The sequence below is a fragment of the Rhinoraja longicauda genome, chromosome 21, assembly GCF_053455715.1.
Source record: "Rhinoraja longicauda isolate Sanriku21f chromosome 21, sRhiLon1.1, whole genome shotgun sequence".
NCBI lineage: Eukaryota > Metazoa > Chordata > Chondrichthyes > Rajiformes > Arhynchobatidae > Rhinoraja > Rhinoraja longicauda.
Genome location: NC_135973.1, coordinates 32,484,577 through 32,511,555, shown reverse-complemented (window position 1 = coordinate 32,511,555; position 26,979 = coordinate 32,484,577). Strand labels below are relative to the sequence as shown.

The window sequence follows — 26,979 nt, the reverse complement described above, 5'->3', positions numbered from 1 at the left end:
TTTGACAGCTTTAAGTCAAAGGAAGAGGGTGGAGTCCTATCAAAACTGAAGGTGCGTACAAGTGGCCACCACTATGCTGTGGAAAGGAAAAAATAGAGGTTTAGTGTAGAGGTACTACATGGAATCAGGTCCACATCAATCACCTGTTCACACTAGTTCTATGTTACTCACACTTTCTCATCCATTCCCTACATGCGTTCTCCCCGTGACCACATGGGTTCTCTGATTTCCTCTCTCATCACAAAGGCATACAGGTTTATAGGTGATGATTTTATCAATTATCATCTACCTCATTGGTAAATGTAAAAAAATGTCCCTGGTGGGTGTTTTTGGACAGGGATCGCTGACAGCACCCAAGGTTAGGATCTAATGCCAAGTTGGACTGGAAATTCCAGAACTGCCGCCCTAGATGACAGGGAAAGAAAGGATGTATAATAGAATAAATATACCTGCAAATGAAATACATCAAAGAATTGATCTTAGTTAACAATGCTATTAATTGTAGAGCAAATAGATGCAAGGTAGTGAGTGGAGAACTAGAAACTATCCAAAGGTTGTTGATCAGTTCTTTTAACTGCTTTGAAGAAATAACATCGTAAGTGGAATGGAAGTGGAATAACATCGTAAGTGTTACGATCGTAAGCATGAAGCCTAAGTATGTAGTGCATCTTGTCCTTTGGAAAGCAGTTGTCAAAATTTCCAAATGGAAAGCTATAGGATAAACTTGGACATTATATAGGAATTCACAGGAGGTTGCACTAAGTAGAATGCTGCAATCTAATACAAATCAGTCAAGATTGTCCATCATACCAAACAAATGTTAGTAGAATTAGAGGCCCAGCATTAACCATTAAAGTATAAATCTGTAAGTGAGAACAGTTATCATCTACCTCATTGGAGACCTTGGAACTATCTTTAATTAGACTATCATGTACCAATCATTATTCCCTTTATCCTGTACCCGTACACCATGAACAACTTGATTGTAATCACGTTAGACTTTTTGTTGACTAAATAGTATGCAACAAAAAAGCTTTTCACTGTACATCGGTACTCATGACAATAATAAACTAAACTAATTCTGATGTTATTACCAAAGCTTAATGTAAAGGCCAACGTATTATTTGCAGTCCTGAATACATGCGTAGAGGTCATCTAGGACAGTTCGGAACCACATAAATACGTTCCAATTTCTCAGCATTTAATCATTATTTTTGTTTTTGAACCCAAGTGCTGACTAAAAATTCTACATAATATTCCAATCGCCAGGTTTTCGTATACTTGGTGTTCTTCCTGTCTACGTCTGTGCTTGCAGGCCTACTTTTCAAAGGCAGTTCATTGGGTCTCAACACATGTATGTTTCAAGCGCGAAAAGTAGAAGCACGCAGCGAAGAGTCCTCTTAAAAGAGCAACGCGTTAGTGATGCGATCGGAGGATGGTGGATTTCAGAGTTTAGGCATTGATGCACGAGAGATCCCGATTGAGCATTAACTTGCAATGAGTGGCCAACGTTACTTCCTCATCGGTGACTGATGGTCACTCTGCTACTTCAAGAGAAACTTCGTAAGGGTTCGAAATGAACCAATCGGAAAGCGGCTTCTACCGGGTGGGCGGCTCCACATGAGAGCCGGCCTCCTACTGGGTGGGAGGGCCGGGATAATTGACGTGAGCAGGGTCCAATCAGAGGGGCGGTATTGCCCGCTCCGGGGCGGCGCATCCAATGGGAAGGTGCGCGGCCCTGCGGAGGGCGGGGCTATGCAGATGAGGCGGGAGGGCGCGGTTTCCCGCAGCCGGTTGCGGACCGTTGCAGCGGAGCGTTGCGGAGGCGCGGACAGGCAGCGGCAGCGCTGAGGCGAGGAGAGGAGAGGTGAGGCAACATGACTTCGACCAGCACTTTCCAGGGCTTGGAGAACCGGCCCAACTCCAGGTAAGATCGACACAAGAAGCCGGAGTAAGTCAGCGGGACAGGCAGCATCTCCGGGGAGACGTTTCGAGAACCTTCTTCAGAGCGGCCGGTTGGGCGGGGAGACGGACCGCAGCCGCCATCCCGGCCGTGACCCGGTGCCGCCCGTAGCCTCGCTCCATCCCCTCACCGTCCCAGGGAAAAGTTTCTCAGAGTTTCTTGCCGGCCGGTGGAGTTAGAATCTTTCTCCGCCCTCTTCAAACCCTCGTGTGCGGCAAAGCCACCTGTAACTGGTCCAGTTTAACCCCCGCCCTCCCGCCCACTTTGGTCTTTACGGAGTCGCTCTTCCGCCTCTGCTTCTTCTTCTTGCGTTTGAGGGGCAACTTCTGGCAACAGAAGTTATGAATCTGCTTCTGCTGTTTGTTGTCGTTCCCCTGACTGAGGTCAGTTGACGGGGCTCACCACGGCACGGGGAGGTCGACAACATGAGCCCTTCTTCCGCCTCTGAACTTGATGGACAATTTACATCTTCACACTAACACGCCCTGTCCCGCGATGTCGTGGACTTGAAGTCCTCTGTGTCCCATCTACTGGCGAGTTGCTGCCACATTTCCGCATTTGCACGTGTGGTCGTTGGCCGTTCATCTTCGGAATCTTCGGCATTTTGATAAATGACTACATTCGGTGAAAGCAACGGCCGCCTTCACACCTTGGGAGGGGAAAAGTGCACGGTTGGGATCGAAATTCATCTACGTGTGTGATCTTGTTTAGATAAGGCTGGCTTCTCCAAGTTGCTGAGTCTCAGCCTGAGACTCTGTGGTGATGGAATTGGTCTATTAATCGGTAATAAACCGATTCCGTCATTTGATTGATTTTTTTTTTTTTTTTTTTTTTTAAATATTTTTATTAAAAGTACGGTAAATTACAATAATACAACAGATATATCTTAATACATTTTTTATACCGCTTCATTTTTTTGAGCTTTAAGAAAAAGATAGAAGTAAAGAAGTAAGGAAAGAAAGTGCGCAAGAGTCGTGAAGTGCAAGAGAGTGTTGGGAAAAGAAAGCCCCTTGGAAAAGAAGTAGAGAAGGAAGTAAAGTAAGAAAGTAGACCCTAGAAAAGAAAGAAAAAAAAAAAAAAAAGGGGTAGAAACAATCGCTCTATTATAACATTAAACTCCGCAGGAAGGGGACTACCAACCAAGTCTGTTTTGTTGTTTTACCTCCCGTTACCAGGTCCTGATACCATTTATTTATTTATTTCTTTGTAAAATTACTATTGCACCTCATGCTTGTAATAGGTCCAAAAACGTAGACCACGTCTTTTGGAATTGGTCTGCTTTACCTGCTAAGAAGAATCTCATCTCTTCCAAATGTAGTGTTTCAAACATATTTGATATCCACATTTTTATTGTTGGTGTGGGCGCATTTTTCCAGAATTTCAGTATGAGCTTTTTTCCCATTATTAGCCCGTAATTAAATAAATTCTTCTGAAACACGTTTAATTCAGGGTTACCTTCCGATATTCCAAAAATGATCCATTCTGGTTTTGGTACCAGTTTTATTTTGATTAATTTTGAAAAAATATCAAATATTTCATACCAGAATTTTTGGATTTTTGTACAAAAAACAAAAGAATGCGCTATAGTAGCTTCTTGACACAGACATTTATCACAAATTGGTGAAACATTCGGGAAGATTTTATTTAATTTAGTTTTTGAATAATATAATCTATGTAATGTTTTGAATTGGATGAGCGTATGTCGTACGTTGATCGAACATTTATGCACCTGTAGTAAATGATTATCCCAACTCTCTTTTGAAATTTTTATAGCTAAATCTTGTTCCCAGTCTCTTCTAATTCCATCTGTTGTGGGTATTGCTATGTTTAAAATGATATTATATAAATACGATATTAGATTAGCTGATTCCGCCTTTGTCTTCATTGCTTCATCCAGTAAGTCGGAAGGCATATTATAATAATCTTTTGTATATTTTTTCAGATAATCACGAATTTGAAGATATTTAAAATATTGGTTATTTTTCAAATTATATTTCAGTTGTATTTGTTGAAATGATAGTAATTTTCCCAATTCATACAAATCTTCGAGCGATTTGATTCCCATTCTTTCCCATTGATTGATTTTTGAATGATGGAATTGCGACCAAACCCAAGTGCTCAGTAAGCAATGCCATCGCCGAACTTGGCGAAGCCAGCCTTATCTAAACAAGATCTCTTGTTTTGTCTCTAAAATAAATAAATAAATTAAAAAAAAGATCTCGCACGTAGGTACAGGAATTTCACAGTATCCCAGTAAAAGTGAATAACACTTTCACTGAGCGACTGTTTTGAATGCCATTTAGACAAATCGCAGCATACAGAAGTGCACCAAGGTAGCGCAAAGGAGGAAAATGGCAGAATACACTCTTGCAACTACGAAAAAAGTGTAGATTATTTTTAAAAGCTGCAAGGAGATAGATTAACGAGGTCTGTTTGAGAGTCAGCTAAATGGGAAAGCTGTTTTTGAATGCTTTCAAACTTGTAACTTTTGCCTGACAGGAGAGGAGAGAAAACAGAACGATTAAGGTGGAGTGGTCCTTGATTATGTTGGGGGCTTTCCTGGGCAGCTGAAAGTGTAGATAGAGCAGACAGGGGTGGTAGGGAGAGAGAATGGAGGGTTGGTTTACACAATGGACTGGTCTGTGATCATAACTGCAATTTCTTGCAGTCTTGGGCAAGTTGTGATGCATCTGAATTGGATGCCTTCCATGATGCTAATGCAGAAGGTGGTTAAAAATTCATTGGATATGTGCCAAATTTCCTTCATCCTCTGCGGAAATAGAGGCATTAATGTTTTCTTGGCCACGGTGTGAATGTCTAATTGGAATTGTTGACAAGTTATTTGGTGTTCCTCTTGTAACATTTGGGTAGTGGTGCTATTTTAGCCTCCAGGATGAAAAAGGAGGAATTTCTCAGAAGTGATGGGGCAATTAAATGTGGAGTTGCCTGGTTCTTTAGCCTGGCACTGTTTAGAATTCCATGTATAGAAGGCTAGTTGAGTCTGTGGAGCTAGTAAGACAAAATGTGTAGGAAGGAACTGCAGATGCTGATTTAAACCGAAGATGGACACAAAAAGTTGGAGTAACTCAATGGGACAGGCAGCATCTCCGGAGAGAAGGAATGGGTGATGTTTTGGGTCGAGAGGCGCCTGAAGAAGGGTCTTGACCCATTCCTTCTGTCCAGAGATGCTGCCTGTCCTGCTGAGTTACTCCAGCTTTTTGTGTCTATCTTCGGGCTAGTAAGACTGATTCATCAAAGGTATTTGCCTCCAACGTGGCAGGAGGTGACTTGATTGAAACATAGGATCCTGGGGGATCTTGACAGGGTGGATGTGGAGAAGGTGTTTTCCATAGTGGAAGAATCTAGAGCTGGCAGTCACTCCCTTAAAAAAAAGAGCATTGCTTCTGACTTGTTTTATGGGATGGTTGGGAGCTAAATAATAGCCATTGGGCAGGAATAACTCCCCTGGAACTTTGGGAAATTAAAATCAGGGAATCTTTCTCATCTGGTTGAGGACAGCTAATTTGGCGTTTTAAAAAACAGTGCTGTCAACCCATCATTCCTCCAGATCAGTCCCAAAATGATCATCTACATTTTGGTCCTGGTCTTGAGTTGAGCCAAGGTTCTTGTTGACTTGAGTGCGTGTTACTGACTCAGCCACAGCTGATAGTTTTGATCTTTAGCAAAGTGGTGGTTGATACACTTGTGAGCTAGGTTAAGTTCAAGTGCACTACATGGGTGGAAGGTGTAAATGTAGGTAAACCTTGCTGGATTCTGATTGCTGTGAGGTTAGAACTGTTATATGTTTTGCCTGGATGTTAAACCCTGGTTGTCTAATCAGATTAATGTAAAGGACCTCCAGAAATAGAGGATAGGGGGTTATATATTCTGACAATCCCAAACATATTTCATGTTTGTGTGTAGAATACACCCTTGTCCTATAAATTGTTTTGCAAAGGATGACCTTCACATTATAGACCATTTGATATTTCTTTTTTTTCTGTTATCTCCAGTTCCCTCCCCTCTACTTTCAGTCTGAATAAGGGTCCTGACCCAAAACGTCACACATCCTTTTTCTCCAGAGATACTGCCTGACCACTGAGTTACACCAGCACCGTGTGTCTATCTTCGATATTTCCTGTCAGCTCTGTTAAACTGTGTACCAGGGGTTGTAATTTTGTTTAGCCTCCTTTTTTGCTGAAGTAATTAATAGTTTCTTTTGTCTTTTTACGTATTCTAAAGACTTTGTATTCAGTGAGCTTCCACTGTTTAAAATGGAGCTAAAGTTAATAATGTCTAAATAAGAGGGTGTAACTTAGGGATAGGTTAGGTGTAGGAAGGAACTGCAGATGATGGTTTAAGCCGAAAATAGACACAAAATGCTGGAGTAACTCAGCGAACCAGGCAGCATCTCTGGCGAGAAGGAATGGGTGGCGTTTTGGGTCGAGACCCTTCTTCAGACTGAGAGTCAGGGCTGACTGTCTGAATAAGGGTCTCGACCTGAAACATCACCCATTCTTTCTCTCCAGAGATGCTGCCTGTCCCGCTGAGTTACTCCAGCATTTTGTGTCCATCTTAAGGATAGGTTACACAGTTCAGTATGCTGAGTCAGTTGGATAAGCTTTACAAGACACAGAATTTTAATGTGCTCTTTGCAGATTGTTAAAATGTTGCCAAATATTGCCTCTGATTTGATTTCCTCTGCCCAGTAGTCACAGAAGGGCAGTGAGGCGGTCCCATTATGTGCTTGTGATGCTAGTGACAAAACGTCAGAAAGCACAAATACCATTTACCACTTCAAATAAATCCTGTTGGTATTGATATGGAACATGAATTCTCCTTGCCTGGTGAACTGAAGAGGTGCAAAGCAGCTTGGTTTCCCTGATGTGGAGGAGTTCACATTGAGTACTGAATGCAGTTTACTAAATTAGTGCAAGTCAATTGTACTATCTGGAAGTAGTATTTTGGCATCCTGGAGACTACTTTTATTTTTCAGTCACTTGGAACCATCCATTGTACTCTAATGAGCAGCCTAAGTTTCTGAATTTATTTTTCTAACCACTTGAAAAGCAGACTTCAAATGTGTTCATCTCCACTGAGGATGATGATAAAATAGTACAGCACAAGAACAGACCCTTCAGCCCACAATATCTGTGCCAAACATAAGGCCAAGAAAATCACGTACCTATCTGCACATAACCGATATCTCTCCACTCCCTCCATTAAGGTTATACTCTTTTTCCCCTCACTTGATAAGGGCTAGAGTAATCTTGAAACAGTTGAGTGGGGTTATGGATTCGTTGTTGCCTGTTTGCAGTTTGCCTGTCATTTCCTATTAATTGCCTGACACATCTTAAATTGTCAATTTTATCCCTACATTGCTCATGGCTTTTAATTAGAAAGTTTATTGAAATGCATCAAATGTTCCAAATAAAAGACTGGGAAGGGAAGTGAAACTGCTTTGAGGACTTTAGACGCATGTTGTCTTGGATTGTTATGTATGCCACATTTTAGACAATAGACAATAGGTGCAGGAGTAGGCCATTCGGCCCTTTGAGCCAGCACCATTCAATGTGATCATGGCTGATCATTCTCAATCAGTACCCCGTTCCTGCCTTCTCCCCATACCCCCTGACTCCGCTATCCATTTTAGAATTTTCCAGCACCGACGAAAAGCATGGGACTTCCTTTTAATTGAGTTTCCTTTAGATTTGGAAGAATCTAAGATTTGGAAGAAAGTAAAGGTCAGGTACAAATAGTGTATTGTAACAGATGGGCAGTTTTTGCTGTAATGCAGCCAGTCATTCAGCACAGAAATGGTGCCCTTTGACCCGCCATGCCCATGCTGACCATTCCACACATCTGCGCCCCCCCCCCCCCTCCTCGCACCATTACGACAATATCCACCTTTGCCGTTCCTATTTAAATCTCTGTTCAAATATGTCTTAAATGTAGTTACTGTATCTGCTTCCTTCACCACCTCTTCTGGATGTAATGCTTTGGAAATCAACCCACCTACTTTTTCTAAAACTTTCCCCTCAGATCCTCTTTAAAACTATTTCCCCTTAGCTTAAACTCAAGCCATCTTTTTGATACTGCTGCCCTATCTGTATTTCTTATAATCCACACTTTTATCACAATTTCCATTGTACTTGGATCGGTACTTGTGAGTGTGATAATAAACTCGACCTGACTTGAAACCCTCTGTGCCCATCCCATCCATTTGTCAGGATGAATAAAACGATTAAGCAATTTGTATTCTTCATTTTGGCACAACCACTGCTTGAGTTGATTCTGCTCACATGGAAACTGACCGATTTAAACTAGTTTAATTAACAAAGGAGATATGATGTTACAGTTGTGCTTTTAAACAAGAGATAAAAGTATGTGTGCAAACAAAAGTAATAATTTCTGAACTGCAGCAACAAAGCTAATGCAGAATCAAAACAAAATACTTGAAATGTTTGGCAAGTTGGGCAGTGTCTGGAGGGAGGTGGGGGGGGGGGCGCTTCAGTTCATTATCTGTCTGACACTGCTTGCCTTAGCTTGAAACAGAATGGTGTGACTCAGGTTCTCAATGCATTAGGAACACAAGATGCCCTGTGTAAATGGTGGAAGGAGCTCACTACCTCACAAGCTTCATTTCCTACCTGTTGGCAAAAGTCTGAGGTTCCCACTTTGGCTTCAGCAGTTTTCTCAGAACCCACAAACCAAGTGGAAGTGGATGTAAGTAATCCTGGATCCCAAAGGGCAGCAGATGAAAAAAAAAGAGATGGCAGTTTCTACTCGATTAGTGGCAGCAATTTGTCACTAAGCCCATGGTCTACTGGGCATCAGTGATCTCTGCCCTCCTTTATATGTCTGAGACTTGGACCACTACAGTAGGCAGCTCTGCACTGAAGACAGCCAAAGCTCGCTCTGCAAAGTTCTCCAATTCAACACTCCAACATTTGCAACCTCTCCCATCACAATATTCCCAGCATCAAGGCCCCAATTATGCTCCAATTCCTTTTGGCAGGCTACTTCCTGTTCACGCGTCTAGCACCAGATTCAACACACAGTTCCAAGCTTGGTCGTGGCAAGAGACACTCGGTGGACTCTGGGGAGTGGGAGAGGCAATGCAATACCTCACCATTTCCCGGGAAGCCGAGCCTGCCACAACTCAAAATGGAAGAGGATTCAGAATGGCACTGATTGCATGCTTGGGAAGCACAGAAGCCGGCCTATAGAGTGACTGGTGCAGGCGCTCACAAGTACTCGCCCACTTTCCCACAACCACCCCCACCTTGTGGTAATGTTGGTGTTAGACTCATCACTGCAGTCACCCTGAAAGATTGCCTAGGAAGGTATTTGGAATAGTGGTACAGTATAGAAAGTGGAAGTGGACAGAAAGTAAAACATTTGCTTAGTTGGATGTTTGGGATTCCCCACCTCCCAGCGATCATCCGCTTGAACAGAGGCTGAGCTTGCGTGAGCAAGTTGAAAGCTCCTCATTAAATATATGGTGCTTTGTATGATGTTTATTTTTAAACAAGTTTGCTCTGTGCATAGCCCTTGAAGATAGCTCTTTGTAGCATGGTGAATGCCCCAATCTCCTACCAAGTTGGCTTGTGAGTTCATGGTAAACTTAAGTTAGAAGAACGATAACATGATTATTGGTAAAATAAAACATTTAAAACTTGGCCTGCCACACAGGGCCAGGGTTCCATTCATTTGGTGGGTTAAATAGCTGCATGATACAATGTGTCCATTTGAACCCTAGTGAATTTGTTTACATATGATTTGGATATGAAACTACATTTGGGAAACATGAGTTTGTCTAGAAATTCACAGCTCTATAATGGAGATGGGCTAAAACTAGCGTGTACAAAATGCTTCTCTCAAATTGAACTAGCTTTATTCTGCCAGAGAGATGATAATTTCTCCAAACTATTATACTGGCTACATGCTGCTCTTGAATCAAAAATGAAGGTTCAATTAAATCAAGCATATTAAAACAAGAGTTAATATTGACAGTGGGTATTTGCTTTAGTACTGATAATTTTAATTTTCAATACAGAACAAAGGTTAACTGAAATGGAATGACCGGTTCTTTGTGTTAATAAGTCCCTTTGCTTCTGACTTTCCTCAGCAGAGTGCTTAAACCACCAGGTGGTGGTTCAAGTAACATATTTGGTATCCCTGAAGAACTATCCAGCAAATCTCACAAAATGGCATCTAATATTTTTGGGCCACCAGAAGAAATCTCATTGCCAAAAAAATCCAATCCTCCAGGTAAGAAAGATATGTGAAACATGTCCAATCCATATCCCTCAAGGGTGTATAAATCTCTCAATGTAGCTAGTCTAGATTGGACATGGGTATAATCTGATAATGGGTGTCCCCTTACAGTGGTGGTGAAGGGTGGGTCTCAACTTTGGCTTATAAATAACCTGAAGGAAAAGGGAGCTTTACATTTGGATTGTCAGATTAGCCAATGTAGAGTAGATAAGAGCAGAAAGTGGCAAATGAGTAAATAAATACTTTGGTAAATGGGGTTCAATGTAAAATCGTTTGAAGTCTCCACTTTCTCTGCAAGAAACATACTGTATTTAAGTGTGGAAAAATGGACACCAGGGCTGTCAACTGTAAAAAGCATTCAGAAAATGGATTTGTGAGTGTTTTCATTGCTTGACAACACTGTTCCACCCTGCAAATTTGGTACTAATGACTGGAAGTTTGACCAAAAATGCAGATGTGTGCTTAATATTTGTACATTTTTTAAATGTATCAACCATTGCATTTTAATTGCAACTCTCAGTAGTGAGTCTGCTTGTGTTGCTACATCCAAACTGTCTGAGTGCTTACTAATGTCATGGTTGGCAACTGTATGTTCGTTCTCACCTCTGGCGAGAATGTTTTTCACGAATGACCTATGACCTGCATGCGCAGTCGAGATACCGAACTCGCTTATTCTGAGGCTATGACCTCTAGTCCTAGACTCTCCCACCAGTGGAAACATTAGTTGCTGCTTTAATTTTGTTTATAAATTGATGTTAAACTGATGCAAATTTTGTCTATTGTCAAACATTTTAAGGTGGAAAAGAGAGTGGGATTTTCACCGATGCCAGACCTGATCCATCACAGCCAAGTACAGTTCCAACCGGTGGGAAAAACAGTAACATATTTGGGGAGCCAGCTCCTTCAACTGCACCTCATGCTCATCCAAATAAACCAAAGGTACGCTTCTTGAGCATGCAATCTTATAGTCATGAGTTGCTACTAAAATCTACAAGCATGCTCATCAACTAACTTTCAACCTTCAATTCTTCCGATCCTCAAGGTTTTGCTGTGCTCTGAAGTTGCATCTCATAGTCATACAGCACGGAAACAGACCCTTCGGCCCAGCTTACCCATGCTGACCAAGTTGCCCCATCTACATTAGTCCCACCTGCCTGCCATTGGCTCATATCTCTCTAAACCTTTCCTATCCATGTACCAGTCCGAATGTCCTTTAAATGTTGTTATAGTTTCCACTTCAACTATCTCCTCCAGCAGCTCATTTCATTCATTCCTGTGTGCAAAAAGTTGCTCCTCGGATTACTATAAAATCTTTCCCCTCTCGCTTTAAACCTATGTCCTCTGGTTCCCCTTACTCTGGGTAAAAGACTCTGTGCATCTACTCTATCTATTCCCCTCATGATCTTGTGCACCTCTATGAGATCATTTCTCATCCTTCTACGCTCCAAGGAATAGAGTCCTAGCATGCCCAACCTCTCCCTATACCTCAGGCCCCGAGGTCCTGGTAATATCCTTGTAAATCTTCTTTGAACTCTTTCCAACTCAACAACAGCTTTACTATAGCCGGGCGACCAAAACTAAACGTAATACTCCAACTGTAGCTTCACCAGCATCTTGTACAGCTGTAAAGTAACATCCTGACTTCTATACTCAATACCCTGACTGAAGGCCAATGTGCCGAAAGCCTTCTTGACCACCTTGTCTACCTGTGTGACACCACTTTCTAGGAACTACGTAGCTGCACACTTAGATCTCTCTGCTCTATAACACTTCATAGAGGCCCCACCATTTACTGTGAAGGTCCTGCCCTGGTTAGACTTCCCAAAATGCAATACCTCACATTCATCTGCATTCAATTCCATTAACCATTCCTCTGCCCACTTGCCTCCCTGATCAAGATCTGTAACGTTTGTCATCTGCAAACTTGCTGATCATGCCTTGTACATTCTCATCCAAATTATCGATATAAACCACAAGCAGCAATACAATATATCTTTATTGTCATTGTACAGGGGTACAACGAGATTGGGAATGCGCCTCCCATACGATGCAATAAATTAATTAGCTAGTCAGTATTAATTTAAACAACCGAATGAAACAAATTGGAACAGTTTTAAAACAGAATAAAGTGCAAGTAGATCTGTGCCGGTTTACTGTGCGATGTGACCATCCGGCTCAGCAGGACCGGTTCATAGCAGCTATGGCCCTGGGGATGAAACTGTTCCTGAGTCTGGAGGTGCGGGCGTAGAAGGCCTTGTATCCTCTGCCCGATGATAGAAGTTCGAACAGACTGTTGCAGGGGTGTGAAGAGTCTTTGGATGCTGGTGGCTTTTCTAAGGCATCGTGTGTTGTAGATGTTCTCCAAGGCTGGTAGCTGTGTTCTGATGGTCCTCTGAGCTCAATGGACTACCCGCTGAGGAGCTTTCCTCTCTGCCTCCGTGCAGCTGAGATACCACACAGGGATGCCATGTATTAGGATGCTCTCTATGGTGCAGCGGTAGAATGTCATCAGCAGCTATTGGGGTAGACCAGACTTTTTCAGTGTTCTTGGGTAGAACAGTCGTTGCTGTGCCTTCTTGACCAGCGCAGCAGTGTTATTGGACCATGTGAGGTCCTCCGAAATGTGAGTACCCAGAAACTTGAAGCTGGACACTCTCTCCACACTGTCACCGTTGTGTGACCTACGGAAGTTGATGATCAGCTCCAATGGGCCGAGCACCAATCCCTGAGGCACACCACTGGTCACAAGCCTCCAGTCTAATGCACAACTTTCCACCATCACCCTCTGCTTCCTCCATGAAGCCAGTTTTCTATCCATTTGGCTCGTTCTCCCTGGATACCATGTAATCTAACTTTCCAGAATAGCCTACCATGCAGAATCTTGTCAAATGCTTTGCTGAAATCCTTATGGACTGCCTCAGCTCTGCCCTCGTCAACCTTTTATTACATCGTGACTCACAAATCCGATTTTGTTTTTTGACGATCTCCTACGTACAAAATTGTGCTGGCTATCCATAATCAGCCCATGTCTATCTAAGTGCATGTATATCTTATCCCTCAGAATGCTCGCTAGTAACTCTGACCAGAGATGTTATATTCGCAGGCCTATAGTCTATTAGTATGAAGAAGGGTCTCGATCCAAAACGTCCCCCATCTCTCCAGAGATGCTGCCTGACCTGCTGAGCTACTCTAGCACTGTGTGTCTACCTACAGTTCCCAAGCTTTTCCCTGTAGCCCTCATTAAATAGAGGCACAAAATTTGCCACCCTCCAATCTTTCGGCACCTTCCCCTTAGTTAATGATTACTCTTGTATCTCAGCCAGGGCACCTGCAATCTCTTTAGTTTCTCACAGTGTCCTTATTTCATCTGCCCCGAGAGATTTGTCCACTTCGTAGGTTTTCTGAATGTACTTTTTACCTGCAAACAACCTGTTCCAATCAACGAGCCAGTTCCTATCTAATACCATCAAATTTGGCTGTGCCTTAATTTAGAAATTTAACTCCTGGGCCCATCCTGTCTTGCCATAGAGGGAGTACAGAGAAGGTTCACCAGATTGATTCCTGGGATGGCAGGACTTTCATATGAAGAAAGACTGGATAGACTCGGCTTGTACTCGCTGGAATTTAGAAGATTGAGGGGGGATCTTATAGAAACTTACAAAATTCTTAAGGGGTTGGACAGGCTAGATGCAGGAAGATTGTTCCCGATGTTGGGGAAGTCCAGAACAAGGGGTCACAGTTTAAGGATAAGGGGGAAGTCTTTTAGGACCGAGATGAGAAAGTTTTTTTTCACACAGAGAGTGGTGAATCTGTGGAATTCTCTGCCACAGAAGGTAGTTGAGGCCAGTTCATTGGCTATATTTAAGAGGGAGTTCGATGTGGCCCTTGTGGCTAAAGGGATCAGGGGGTATGGAGAGAAGGCAGGTACGGGATACTAAGTTGGATGATCAGCCATGATCATATTGAATGGTGGTGCAGGCTCGAAGGGCCGAATGGCCTACTCCTGCACCTATGCTATTGAGTGATTATTTTTTAAGCATGTTTCAGAGTTGTGGTTTTAAAACTGCTAATACAGATTTGCCACTGATTTTTGGGCAACTGGTGGTCAGGCACCTCCTTTAACCTGGACAAAATTATGAAAGCGCACTGGAGTATGCCATAATTTCCTGATTTTTAATCAGAGTAGTTAAACCACTCTTTATATTGGTCAAATCTACTGAAGATTTATGTATAGGAAGGAACTGCAGATGCTGATTGACACCAAAGATAGACACAAAATGCTGGAGTAACTTGGATACTGGACTTGACGTTTTGGGTTGAGACCCTTCTTCAGACTATTGTTAGGCTCTTGAGGGTCTCGACCCGAAACGTCACCCATTCTTTCTCTCCAGAGATGCTGCCTGTCCCGCTGAGTTACTCCAGAATTTTGTGCCTATCTGCTGAAGATTTATGTGTGCTATTCTAGAAATCCTCTTGTGCTGCAATAGCTTGATTTGACATGTAAAATCTTTTTTATTGTTTTAAAACAGGATGCCAACATCTTCTCAGAGTATGATGAAAATAACAAATTGAAAGGTGAGGCCTTAACATGAATTTTCGTTTGACATGTTATTTTGGATTAGGGATGACTTGTTCCATTTCAGTTCTGCAGTTTCTGAGGTGGCTGATATGTCCCGTGTGGGATAGATATGCAGACTCTCCTATTGATCGGAGGCATTATTTGATAGGAGTGCAGGTTGGGTCGTTTTGGGATATTGTGCACTCTGCGTGGCTTCATCTGCTTCATCGTGCACAGTTGACTTCCTCGGTGCCACTGCTCTGTTTTCAAGTTCAGAGGTTTTTTCCCTCTCTGTGCATTTACCCTATCTATTCCAGGGTCTGTGCATTTACCCTCTCTTTCAACTATCCTCCTGAAATGTCCCGTTCATACAGTTATTTCAAGGGTTGGCCAATGAATGATAAACTTGCCAATGGTTCCTGCAAACCGTGAAAGAGAATTTTTAAACTGCATGAAATTGATCTTCCACTTTTCACCCATATCTGATCATTTTGAGTTCAGTTAAAATGGAAAGATGAAATACATAAGCAGTTTGTAAAGAAGTAAATAAATGAATGAAGAGTGCAAGGGTATGAATAATAACACTTTTATTACACTGACTACAGAACATGGAGATCGAGTGAGTGAAAAGAAAGACGAAGAGAACCAAATGAAAGAAAAACCAAAGGAGCCCAAGGTGGACGACCATGAACCTCGTCTGGGTCCGCGCCCACGATCCCATAACAAGGTTTCTCAACCTCCTGGCGGCAGATCCACATTTTCATTGTTCTAAGGATGCTCCTTCCTGATGAATTCACTCCAGTTTTCTTTTCCAAAATTCTGTTTGGAACAGAAGTCAAATTGTGTACATTTCAAATGAGTTGTGCCTAGAATGTTTGCTGAGTAGTGTTTGAATACACAGCATTGTTGCTTGTCCTTGCTCTATGAAAGGAAAGTTATGTTAATTTTAAAAACAGCTGTTCATTTCAATCAGAATTTGAAGTATTCTAAAATTTTAATCAATCGTATCCTCTGCTAAAGTGGTATTAGTTTAAGTGTAGTATAAAACTTGCATTGAGTGGAGAAAAAAAGCCATATCAGTTTGTTCAAGTCCAAAAAAAGTACTGATTGCCAACTGCGTTGAACCTTGATGTTGTACATGGCTTCTGCTGCAGATTGGGTGTTTTTAAACTTCCTGTTGTGAAAGACTAGGTTTATTACCTGGGATCAAAACCACCATTGAGCCTCATGCACTTGAATTTTGCACTGTGCCCTATGAGAAATTATTTAAGACTGAAATTTCTAGTTTCTATTATTAATTACATAACTCCTTGATCAAATGCATTTCTTGCAGATGTTTAATCACGTAACAATGTCTTGGTTTGCCAGGAATGCAAGATTTTATAAAATCTGCAATGTTATCTTCTCAAAGGATTCATTGGAATGAACAAGTTGGTTTGTCTCCAATCTGCTATGAACATTGTTAAACACCACTGCAAATGGTACACTTGAACTGAAAGGTAGTTTAGTTTGAAATATTTATTTTCCTTAAACACTGGACAAAAACTTCACCAAAGCCATTTTATAAACGTTTTTGTTAAATATTTATAATTAGACATGAGATTGTAAAACAATGGCTTTCACATTTATACTGAGATGAACATTGTGCTGGAAGTTTGTTATAAATGATCCTTGTTAATAGTTTTCTCAGTGCAATCTTGAAGGTACAAATTCATTGAATGAGGTGTATTTTCTCAGTTCCATCCATTCAATACTCAGTTTTCACATGCTCCCAAGGTACACTTCTTATCACCATGGACTTCAGCTGCAGCAGCAGAGTTCAAAGTATTTTAATCCTTTTTTTCCATTTCAAGTTTCTTCCTGATGTATAGCAGTTGTTCCTAATGAGAGAGCTGTTTCTTTGCTTCTTTTATGCAACCATCTTTAGATGCATATAACTGGATGGCAATAGCCAGAAAAAAATTACCTCAATAAAATCTTTTTTTTTTGGTGTTTGTAAATCTGGTTGTCAATTTGTTTTTTTTTAAGCTAAAGGATGTTTTCCTGCTACAATTTATGTACAACTTGAGAGTGAATTTGTAATGCTGCTTTTGATTTCAAGGTCTTCCCCTGTGCCCAGCCCAGGATTAAGCAGAAGATAGACACAAAAAGCTGGAGTAACTCAGTGGGACAGGCCGCATCTCTGGAGAGAAGGAATGGGTGACGTTTCGGGCCGAGACCCTTCTTTAGACTGAAAGTCATGGGAAAGGATTAAGCAGCATGTGTTTCCTTCATTAGTGACGAGCTGCACTAAATATCCAACAAACGTTGTAGAATTAAAGGTTTAAAAATGAGAATAATCACACCTCTTCCATTTCCAGCAAGTAGGTTCTAAAAATGAAGTTTATTTTCCATTCAAGTTGTTTTTCCCCTTGTCAAGAAGTACACAAAGCTAATATCTTCAAGCTACTTGCATAGATTTAACTCCACAGGTGGGAGGGGTTGAAATATTTTTATCATGCTTTACCATACGAATTCTTGTGCAATATAGTTTTTTGCATGCATTTGGTTCTGCCACAGGGACCTTGTCATTTGAATTTTTTTAATGAATTGCAGACACTAAAGCTATGGATGCTAAGCTTGCTGATGACTCAATGATGGGTAGGAAAGTTGTGAAGAGTACCGGAGCTGCAAAGAGATGCAAAACGGTTGAAATTGGGGGAAGGGGGGGAGGTAGGATATGTGCATGCCACGAAGTTACAGAACAGAGCTACAGAAGGATTGAACATGAGGGTGAAACATGTAAAGAGGAAAATTAACTGCTATTGTTTAGCTCAGGCAATTAAAAACAACTAGTGGTTACAGTTACACAGAACAACTAGTGCCACAGTTACACAAGGCATTTGGTCAGACTATGTGGAGTGCCTTGTACTGTATTGGCCTTGAATCAAACAAACTGCTAATGCTTTGGAAGCTGTTTGGAGAATTACTAGATTAAGTGAAGTGTGACTTGATATAAATAAGATGATGAGGGGTTCTGATAGGATGAGGTTATGTTTTCTGTTGGAGAATATAGAACTAGGAGCTTTTTTAAAAGAAAAGTTTTCTTCCAGATGAAGAACAGTCCAAAATTAATCCTTAAAGGAAGTAGTGTTCTTAAGGCAGAAATAGAAAAGTGAGGAGGTGAGAGGTCATTATGGGTAGATAGGAATGTAAAGTTGAGGTTGAAAACAAATAGACAATAGGTGCAGGAGTAGGCCATTCAGCCCCTCGAGCCAGCACTGCCATTCAATGCGATCATGGCTGATCACTCTCAATCAGTACCCCGTTCCTGCCTTCTCCCCATACCCCCTCACTCCGCTATCCTTAAGAGCTCTATCCAGCTCTCTCTTGAAAGCATCCAATGAACTGGCCTCCACTGCCTTCTGAGGCAGAGAATTCCACACCTTCACCACTCTCTGACTGAAAAAGTTCTTCCTCATCTCCGTTCTAAATGGCCTACCCCTTATTCTTAAACTGTGGCCCCTTGTTCTGGACTCCCCCAACATTGGGAACATGTTTCCTGCCTCTAATGTGTCCAATCCCCTAATTATCTTATATGTTTCAATAAGATCCCCCCTCATCCTTCTAAATTCCAGTGTATACAAGCCTAATTGCTCCAGCCTTTCAACATACGACAGTCCCGCCGTTCCGGGAATTAACCTAGTGAACCTACGCTGCACGCCCTCAATAGCAAGAATATCCTTCCTCAAATTTGGAGACCAAAACTGCACACAGTACTCCAGGTGCGGTCTCACCAGGGCCCGGTACAACTGTAGAAGGACCTCTTTGCTCCTATACTCAACTCTTGTTATGAAAGCCAACATTCCATTGGCTTTCTTCACTGCCTGCTGTACCTGCATGCTTCCTTTCAGTGACTGATGCACTAGGACACCCAGATCTCGTTGAACATCCCCTCTTCCTAACTTGACACCATTCAGATAATAATCTGCCTTTCTATTCTTACTTCCAAAGTGAATAACCTCACACTTATCTACATTAAACTGCATCTGCCATGTGTCCGCCCACTCACACAACCTGTCCAAGTCACCCTGCAGCCTTATTGCATCTTCCTCACAATTCACACTACCCCCCAGCTTAGTATCTGCAAATTTGCTAATGGTACTTTTAATCCCTTCATCTAAGTCATTAATGTATATCGTAAATAGCTGGGGTCCCAGCACCGAACCTTGCGGTACCCCACTGGTCACTGCCTGCCATTCCGAAAGGGACCCATTTATCCCCACTCTTTGCTTTCTGTCTGTCAACCAATTTTCTATCCATGTCAGTACCCTACCCCCAATACCATGTGCTCTAATTTTGCCCACTAATCTCCTATGTGGGACCTTGTCGAAGGCTTTCTGAAAGTCGAGGTACACCACATCCACTGACTCCCCTGTCAATTTTCCTAGTTACATCCTCAAAAAATTCCAGTAGATTTGTCAAGCATGATTTCCCCTTCGTAAATCCATGCTGACAAATCTGTTATATTTTAATAGCAGAGTATGTTGACTTTCCCATTTGTGTTTCTAATTCAAACATTTGTGCCTTCTGAGTTTTTATATGGGGCCTAATTTTGTGCACCCATTGCCCATTATACCATTATATATTTTAGTTAATGAAAATTGTCTGTCTGATTTCAGCTCATAATTGACCCAACATCTATTGGAGTTGCAAACTAATTATTTTCAAATTTCATTTGTAAGAACGGCTACTAATTTAGATGCTCCCAATATCCAAAATTGGATACATACTGAGAAATTAGAATCTTAAAATTTGCACTGCCATTAAATTCCAAAGGATAAAGTCCCGTGTGTAATTTTCTAACAAAAGTCCTGAACTGTGGAAATCTGGCAAATCTATACTGCAATCACGACCAATATTCCTTTGTCTTAATGTGACTTAATGAAGGTTTAACATTGTGACATAACCACCACAGCTTTGGCAATTCAAGAGGACAAGAACATGCCCAATAACTTTACCTTTTTTAATGCCACATCTGTGCTGGTCCTTGTAATGTAAACCAGCCCCTGCAAATCTATTCTATTTGGACTTTCTGCTATTTTTTAGAAATTCCCAAGTCTAAGGTATGAGATAATTAAATTCTGATAGGTTTGATATCTCAATTGGCCACTTGCTGAATTTGGAGATTGAGCTGTGGCTTCAGCTGAATGGCCAATAATAGGCTGGTGAACTTGAATAGGTTGGGTGAGTGGGCAGATGTAGTACAATGTGGATAAATGTGAGGTTAATCACTTTGGTGGCAAGAACAAGAAGGCAGATTATTATCTGATTGGTGTCAGATTAGGAAAAGGGGATGTGCAATGAGACCTGGGTGTCCTTGAGCTCAGTACTGAAAATAAGCATGCAGATACAGCAGGCAGTGAAGAAAGCTAATGGCATGTTGGCCTTCATAATGAGAGGATTTGGGTATAGGAGACAAGAGGTCCCTCTGCAGTTGCGCAGGGCCCTGGTGAGACCATATCTGCAGTATTGTGTGTAGTTTTGGTCTCCTAATTTGAGGAAGGACATTCTTGCTATTGAGGGAGTGCAGTGTAGGTTCACAAGGTTAATTCCCAGGATGGCAGGACTGTCATATGATGAAAGAATGGGACGACTGGGCTTGTATTCACCGGAATTTAGAAGGATGAGAGGGGATCTTATAGAAACATCTAAAATTATTAAGGGATTGGACAAGCTAGATGCAGGAAACAGGTTCCTGATGTTGGGGGAGTCCAGAACCAGGGGTCACAGTTTAAGAATAAGGGGTTGGCCATTTAGAACTGATGATAAAAAACTTTCATCCAGAGAGTTGTGAATTTGTGGAATTCTCTGCCTCAGAAGGTAGTGGAGCCCGATTCACTGGATGCATTCAAAAGAGAGTTAGAGCTCTTAGGGCTAGCGGAATCAAGGGATATGGGGAGAAGGCAGGAACAGGGTACTGATTGTCGAAGATCAGCCATCATCACATTGAATGGTGGTGCTGGCTCAAGGGGCTGAATGGCCTACTCCTGCACCTATTTTCTATGTTTCTAGGGTCAGTTTCTATCAACATTAAGTTCTAATACATTTCTTTATTTCTGCGTTTCCTTGAAGTGTTTCCCCAAAGCATGATCATGTTGTCTTTATAATTCTAATATATTTCTCAACAAGCATCATGGTGAACGTAAAGGCACCAGTGTAGGAGACCATTTGGCCCATGTGTGCTAGCTCTCTTCCAGAGCCACTCCAGTTCCATCCATCACCCCTTTCTCTACAGCCCTGCCACCATATTCTAATTATGTTTAAGGCCGCATTGCAACTGCATGCTTCCTGAAAATTATTGTCCTCAACTTACTTTCCCTCTTTAATTTGCAACTGTGACATCAAATCCATTGTACATTTGATAAATCAATGTCATGATTCTAGTACTTGTTTTCATACGTAATCTATTTTAAACCACTTCTGCCCTGTACTAAATACAACCTTGTTTTCTTACTTCTCGCTTTACATTAATGGGTTATTTGTGAACGCCAGTAGCAAAGCTGCATTGCACTGGGTGCTGTATTAGAAAAGGAAATGAAGTGCAAATGGACTGCCTGATTGCAATATTGGTCCTACCAGTATTGATCAGTTCATTTTCCAATATGTTTAAGTGCGTCCACGGCAATTTTCAAACATTTTCCACTCAACAAAGCTTTAACGAGAGCTATGGAAATTTGATCCTGGCCCTGTTGAGCTGGATTTTGACTACAGATCATATTTCCTGCCAACCCGGCCAAATATAATCAGAGGTTGTGGTTTACATTTACTTTCTCATACTGCTTATTTTCTGGCTGCTGCCAACCTAGATTTCTGTTTATGTATCCAGGATAAGCAACAGTGTCACACTCATGCTCAGCAACAACCATTGTCCTATATTGACCTCCATTATTAGACACAGAGAGGAGGTGCAGGAGGAGGCCATTTGGCCCTTCGAGCCATTCAATATGATCATGGCTAATCATTCAGAATCAGTACCCTGTTCTTGCTTTTTCCCCATATCTCTTGATTCTGTTAGCCCTAAGAGTTATATCTAACTTTTGAAAACATCCAGTGAATTGGCCTCCACTGCCTTCTGTGGCAGAGAATTCCACAGATTCACAACTCTCTGGGTGAAAATGTTTTTTTCTCATCTCAGTCCAAAATGGCCTACCCCTTAGTTAACTACAATTCATTTCATACAGCCCCAGATCAAGGTTAGGGGAAGGTAATGGGCCTGCTGCTATACAAGGATGTTTTGTGCCAAGATCAGGACGAGTGTTTCATCACAACTATAATTCTTTCCAAAACATGTTTTTAAGAAGCTGGCGCTTGACATGAAGTTATGCAGCATAGAAACAGGCCTTTTGGCCCAACTTGTCTATGCTGATCAAGATGTCCCATCTAAGCCAGTCACATTTCTCTCTAAACCTTTCCTATCTGTGTACCTGTCCAAGGATCTCTAAATCCTATTATAGCACCTGCTGCAACTACCTCCTCCTGCATCTACTTCCATATACCCACCACCCTGTGAGTGTCTGTTTGATGTTAGAATTTAGAAAGCTTATAAAAGTTTAAGGATATTTTCAGCAGCTATAAAAATATCTGCCCTGATCTAGTAGCCTTGCCCATGATTTCAAGTAAAACAGGACTGCTTGTCCTTGTTCACCCACTCGGTCAAGATCTGTTCCACAATAAGCGGAGAGGCGAACGCACTTCACACCCGGCCCCTCAGCCGAGCACAGGCCGCAGCTTGCAAATGTCCAGCGCTGCTGCCACCAATCTTTCTCTTTTATCTTCATGTTTTATTTAAATACCATTGGCTTGAAATATTTATTTTTTTAAATTCATTCTTGAGTGCAATCAATGAAATTATTTTAATGAACTGGCCACTGCCAGCGTGGCTGTCAGCCAGGGCCAGTGGACGAGTGGCCTCTTGCAGCCGCTCTGCGGGCTGGTTGACTGCAGGCCCGAGGCCTGGACATCGCTGGCAGTGGCACGGCTGCAAGGGGCGAGGGCGCTGCGGGCGAGGACAGGACAGATGGAGAATGGGCGAGGCCATTGAATCTCCTCAGAACTGGCAGAAACTTTAATACAAGACAGCCCGATATGGCCAGAGATGCAGTTGCTAATTATTCACTATACAGCGAGACTTCAACATAGTCCCGCTGTCAAATCGTAGCTTCACGGTGGTTAAGACATGAGCAGTAAGTAATCTCATTCCTTCCAAAGGGGTCTACACGAGCTGGAACTGATCTCCATCCCACGGGAAAGAGGCGGGAGCCGGAGGGTAAAGATATGAGGCGGTACTGCCTATCTCAATCGGAGGGGAAGGGGGCACAGAACTTGTGCATTGAAGCCTCTGGCTCCCGCCTATGCTGTTAAGATTGTCGAGATGCGTGCCCCCTTTCCCTCCCATTGAAATAGGCAGTACAGCCTCATACCTAATGCTCTTTCCCCCACGACCCCCACCACTTCCCGATCTAATTTTCCAATACAACATTATAGATGTGGCAAGCATTTCTCTAAACCAGTACGATGTTTTACCAATGGGGGGGATTATATCTGCAACTGAACAACATCACCATCACCACCCAACTACCATCAAGTCTGGGGGCCAAACTCAGTTCAATGAGTAGAAGAGCAAGTTGGACTATCTTCCAAGTATCGAAGAAAAATGAGATTTAGACTAGATGTCATTCCAATGTACTAAACATGTATACTAAATAGTGCAAGCAGCATGCTACAACTAAGTGCCCTCCCTTACACATGCTGTGATATGAGAAGAAAGTTGGGTGCTCTATTTACAGTTGTGACTCAGGGTCCCAAAAATAACCTAGCTTTGATGGTGATGCTTCAGAACAGGCTGACTGTTACAGCTTGTTCCAGTTCATAAACACAAAATGCTGGAGTAACTCAGCGAGACAGGCAGGCTCCCTGGATAGGAATTGGGTGACGTTTCAGGGTGAGACCCTTCTTCACGACCCGAAACGTCACCCATTCCTTCAATCCAGAAATGCTGCCTGTCCCAGAGTTACTCCAGCATTTTGTGTCTATCCTCGGTGTAAACCAGCGTCTGCAGTTCCCTTCTGGTTCCGCCACACTTTAGCCACCTATCAGACAACATGAAAACTGCCCAGGTTACATTAGCCAGATATGTTCTGTGGCTACAAGAGCAAGGTGGAGATGGGCATACTACAGCAGTGATTCTTCCTTGCCTCCACAGAGCATTAGTTTAAACACCTTCCAGAGGCACGTTAGAAGTATGATTGCATGAACCAATGCTTATAAAGAAATGCAAGTTATTCTAATAAGGTTAAGAACTGATATTCCACCAATCCAAAGATGTTATTTACAGGGTTCAAGAGTTGAAGAATTTGTTTTCCAGCAAATATTGTTGAAATCTGATTTTAATGAAATCCAAATTTATAACCAAGATTATACAGTGTGAAATACGTCATGATAGGCTGTAGTGAACAAATTCATCATAACATTACACCAGGCCGAGTAATCGTGCCAAATTTGTATAAAATACAGTTCAAACATTCTTGAATTATAAATATATATAAACATGTGTTTCCAATTCTCCAAAGGTACTTGTTTCACATACTTCAAAATTAGTTTTTTAGACTTCTAATTAATTGACAATTTGCCAAAGTTCAATATCTTATAAACCCGATAAACCTATTCCTGATAAATCCCTTTTGCAATTTTAATACACTGACTCACAGATCAAGTTTGGCATAGAACAACAGGAACCCAAGGATGCTTCTATTCCCTGTTAGCAGTATAAGGCTAATCACTGCCCTGCATCAACAACCCAGCCTCCACTGGCAGTTTCACACAGTAAATTACCCATTTTGTGGCTATAAAGGCTGAAGCAAGTATCAAATACTAGTTCGACAGCCTACAGTATTGCTGAAGATTATTGAGACTGTAGACATTAAAAGTAATAAAAATTGCTCAATTTCAGCTAAAAATATTCTTGCTTTGATACGATTGTCATTATGCCAAGGATTGTTTGTGTCCTCCTTAGTGAAGACAGAACCAAAGTACTTGTTTAACTAGTCTGCCATTTCCATGTTTCCCATTTTTGCATTCACCTGTTTCTGACTGTAAGGGATCTACATTTGTCTTCACTAATATTTTCCTCTTCACTTATCTAAAGAAGCTTTTAGTCAGTTTTTATATTCCCCGCAAGCTTTCTTTCATGTTCTATTTTCCCCCTTTGTCATCTGTTGATTTCTAAATTTATCCCAGTCCTTCGGTTTGCTGCTTCCTCTGGCCAATGTAAATGCCTCTTCCTTGGATTTAACACTATCCCTAATTTCCCTCGTTAGCCACAGTTGAGCCGCCATCCGTTTTATTTTTATGCCAGACAGGGATGAACAATTGTTGTAATTTATCCATGGAATATTTAAATCTTTGTCATTGCATATCCACCGTTAACCCTTTAAGTATCATTTGTCAGTCTATCCTAGCCAATTCCCGTCTCATACCCTCAAAGTTACCTTTCTCTAAGTTCAAGACCCTTGTCTCTGAATTAACTATGTCACTCTCCATCTTAATGCAGAATTTCCAACAATTCCACCATATTATGGTCACTGTTGCCCAAGGGGCTTTGCACAAGATTGCTAACTAATCCTACTTCATTACACAATACCCAGTCTAGGACGGCCTGCCCTTTAGTTAGTTCCTCTAGATATTGGCTTAGAAAACTATCCCATAGACATTCTAGGAAATCCTTCCCTCAGCGCTGCTACCAATTTGGTTGGCTCAATCTATATGTCGATTAAAGTCACCCATGTACCTTTGTCACACACATCCCTAATTTCCTGCTTGATGCTATTCCCAACCTCACGACTGCTGCTTGGTGGTCTGTATACAACTCCAACAAGTGTTTTCTGCCCTTGGCTATTTCGCAGTTCTACCCATACCGATTCAACAGCATCCAAGCCAATGACTCTCCTTGCCATTGCATTAATCTCTTTAACCACCAAAGCCACCCCACCTCCTCTTCCTTTCTGTCTATCCTTCCTGAATATTGAATACCCCTGCATGTTTAGCTCCCAGCCTTGGTCACCCTGGAGCCATGTCTCTGTAAACCCAACTATATCATATCCGTTAACTACTAACTGCACATTCAATTTATCCGCCATATTACGAATGCTCCTCGCATTAAGGCACACAGCTTTCAGGTTTGTTTTTATTATCTCCCTTCTACATTTTGCTTCTGCCCTTATTTTATGACCCTCTGTCTCCTTGTAATGGCTCCCATCCCCCTGTTAGTTTAAACGTGACCTTTCCTGCACTCTCCCGTTAACTGCACCCATACGCTTCCACGTTGTTGACTCCACCCCCCCACTGTTTAGTTTAAACCCACACGTGTAGCACTAGCAAACCCGCCTGCCACAACATTGGTCCCCCTTCAGTTAAGGTGCAACCCGTCCCTTTTGTACAGGTCACCCCTTCCCCAGAAGAGATCCCAGTGATCTAGAAAATCTGAATCCCTGCCCCCTGCACCAACTCCTCAGCCACACCTCCCCACCCATGGGGGAGTCAGCCCCCCACCCATGGGGGAGTCAGCTCCCCACCCATGGGGGAGTCAGCCCCCCACCCATGGGGGTCAGCCCCCCACCCATGGGGGAATCAGCCCCCCACCCAAGAACACAAGAAAGTAGGAGCAGGAGTAGGCCAACCGGCCCCTCGAGCCCGCTCCGCCATTCAATACGATCATGGCTGATCCTACCCCAACCCCCTTCCCACTATCGCCCTTCTTCCCACCCAAAAAAAACGTGTGATCTCCTGGGAGAGGCGAAAAACCGGATAAAAACCTAGGCCAATTTGGGGAAAAAATCTGGGAAATTCCTCTCCGACCCCAAGCGAGGCGATCGAAACTTGTCCAGGAGATTACTCAGGTCTTACTATACTAACAATAGCTCATGTCCACTTCCCTGCCCGCTCCCCGTAACCCCTAATTCCCTTGTCTATTAAAAAACAATCTATTTCCGTTTTAAATTTATTTAACGATCCTGCTTCCACAGCTCCCTGAGGCAGCGAATTCCACAGACTAACCACCCTCTGAGTGAAGAAGTTTCTCCTCATCTCAGTTTTAAAAGAGCCCCCTCTTATTCTAAGACTATGCCCCCTAGTTCTGGTC

General features: G+C 42.2%; 1 protein-coding gene across 4 annotated transcripts; it reads left to right on the top strand.

Annotated features, from left to right (window-relative positions):
- The first annotated feature begins 1,790 nt into the window (after positions 1-1,790).
- Positions 1,791-16,801, top strand: jpt2 (Jupiter microtubule associated homolog 2). 4 transcript variants are annotated; one of them, XM_078417503.1, is made up of 5 exons: positions 1,791-1,867; positions 10,095-10,237; positions 11,040-11,182; positions 14,773-14,818; positions 15,407-16,801. In XM_078417503.1, exons 2-5 carry the CDS (start codon positions 10,174-10,176, stop codon positions 15,571-15,573), a joined length of 420 nt encoding a protein of 139 aa, XP_078273629.1. In that variant the 5' UTR covers positions 1,791-1,867; positions 10,095-10,173; the 3' UTR covers positions 15,574-16,801. The 4 variants fall into 4 exon arrangements, with proteins under 4 accessions (XP_078273629.1, XP_078273628.1, XP_078273627.1 ...); XM_078417502.1 differs by having other exon boundaries at positions 1,792-1,927; positions 10,098-10,237; XM_078417501.1 differs by having other exon boundaries at positions 1,792-1,927.
- The last annotated feature ends 10,178 nt before the right edge of the window (positions 16,802-26,979 follow it).

Excerpts from the sequence above, each read along its gene's own strand:
- jpt2 (XM_078417501.1), top strand. The coding sequence starts at position 1,878 with ATGACTTCGACCAGCACTTTCCAGGGCTTGGAGAACCGGCCCAACTCC. Across the intron at positions 11,183-14,772 it reads CTCATCCAAATAAACCAAAG|GATGCCAACATCTTCTCAGA; the intron begins GTACGCTTCTTG and ends GTTTTAAAACAG. Across the intron at positions 14,819-15,406 it reads TGAAAATAACAAATTGAAAG|AACATGGAGATCGAGTGAGT; the intron begins GTGAGGCCTTAA and ends CACTGACTACAG.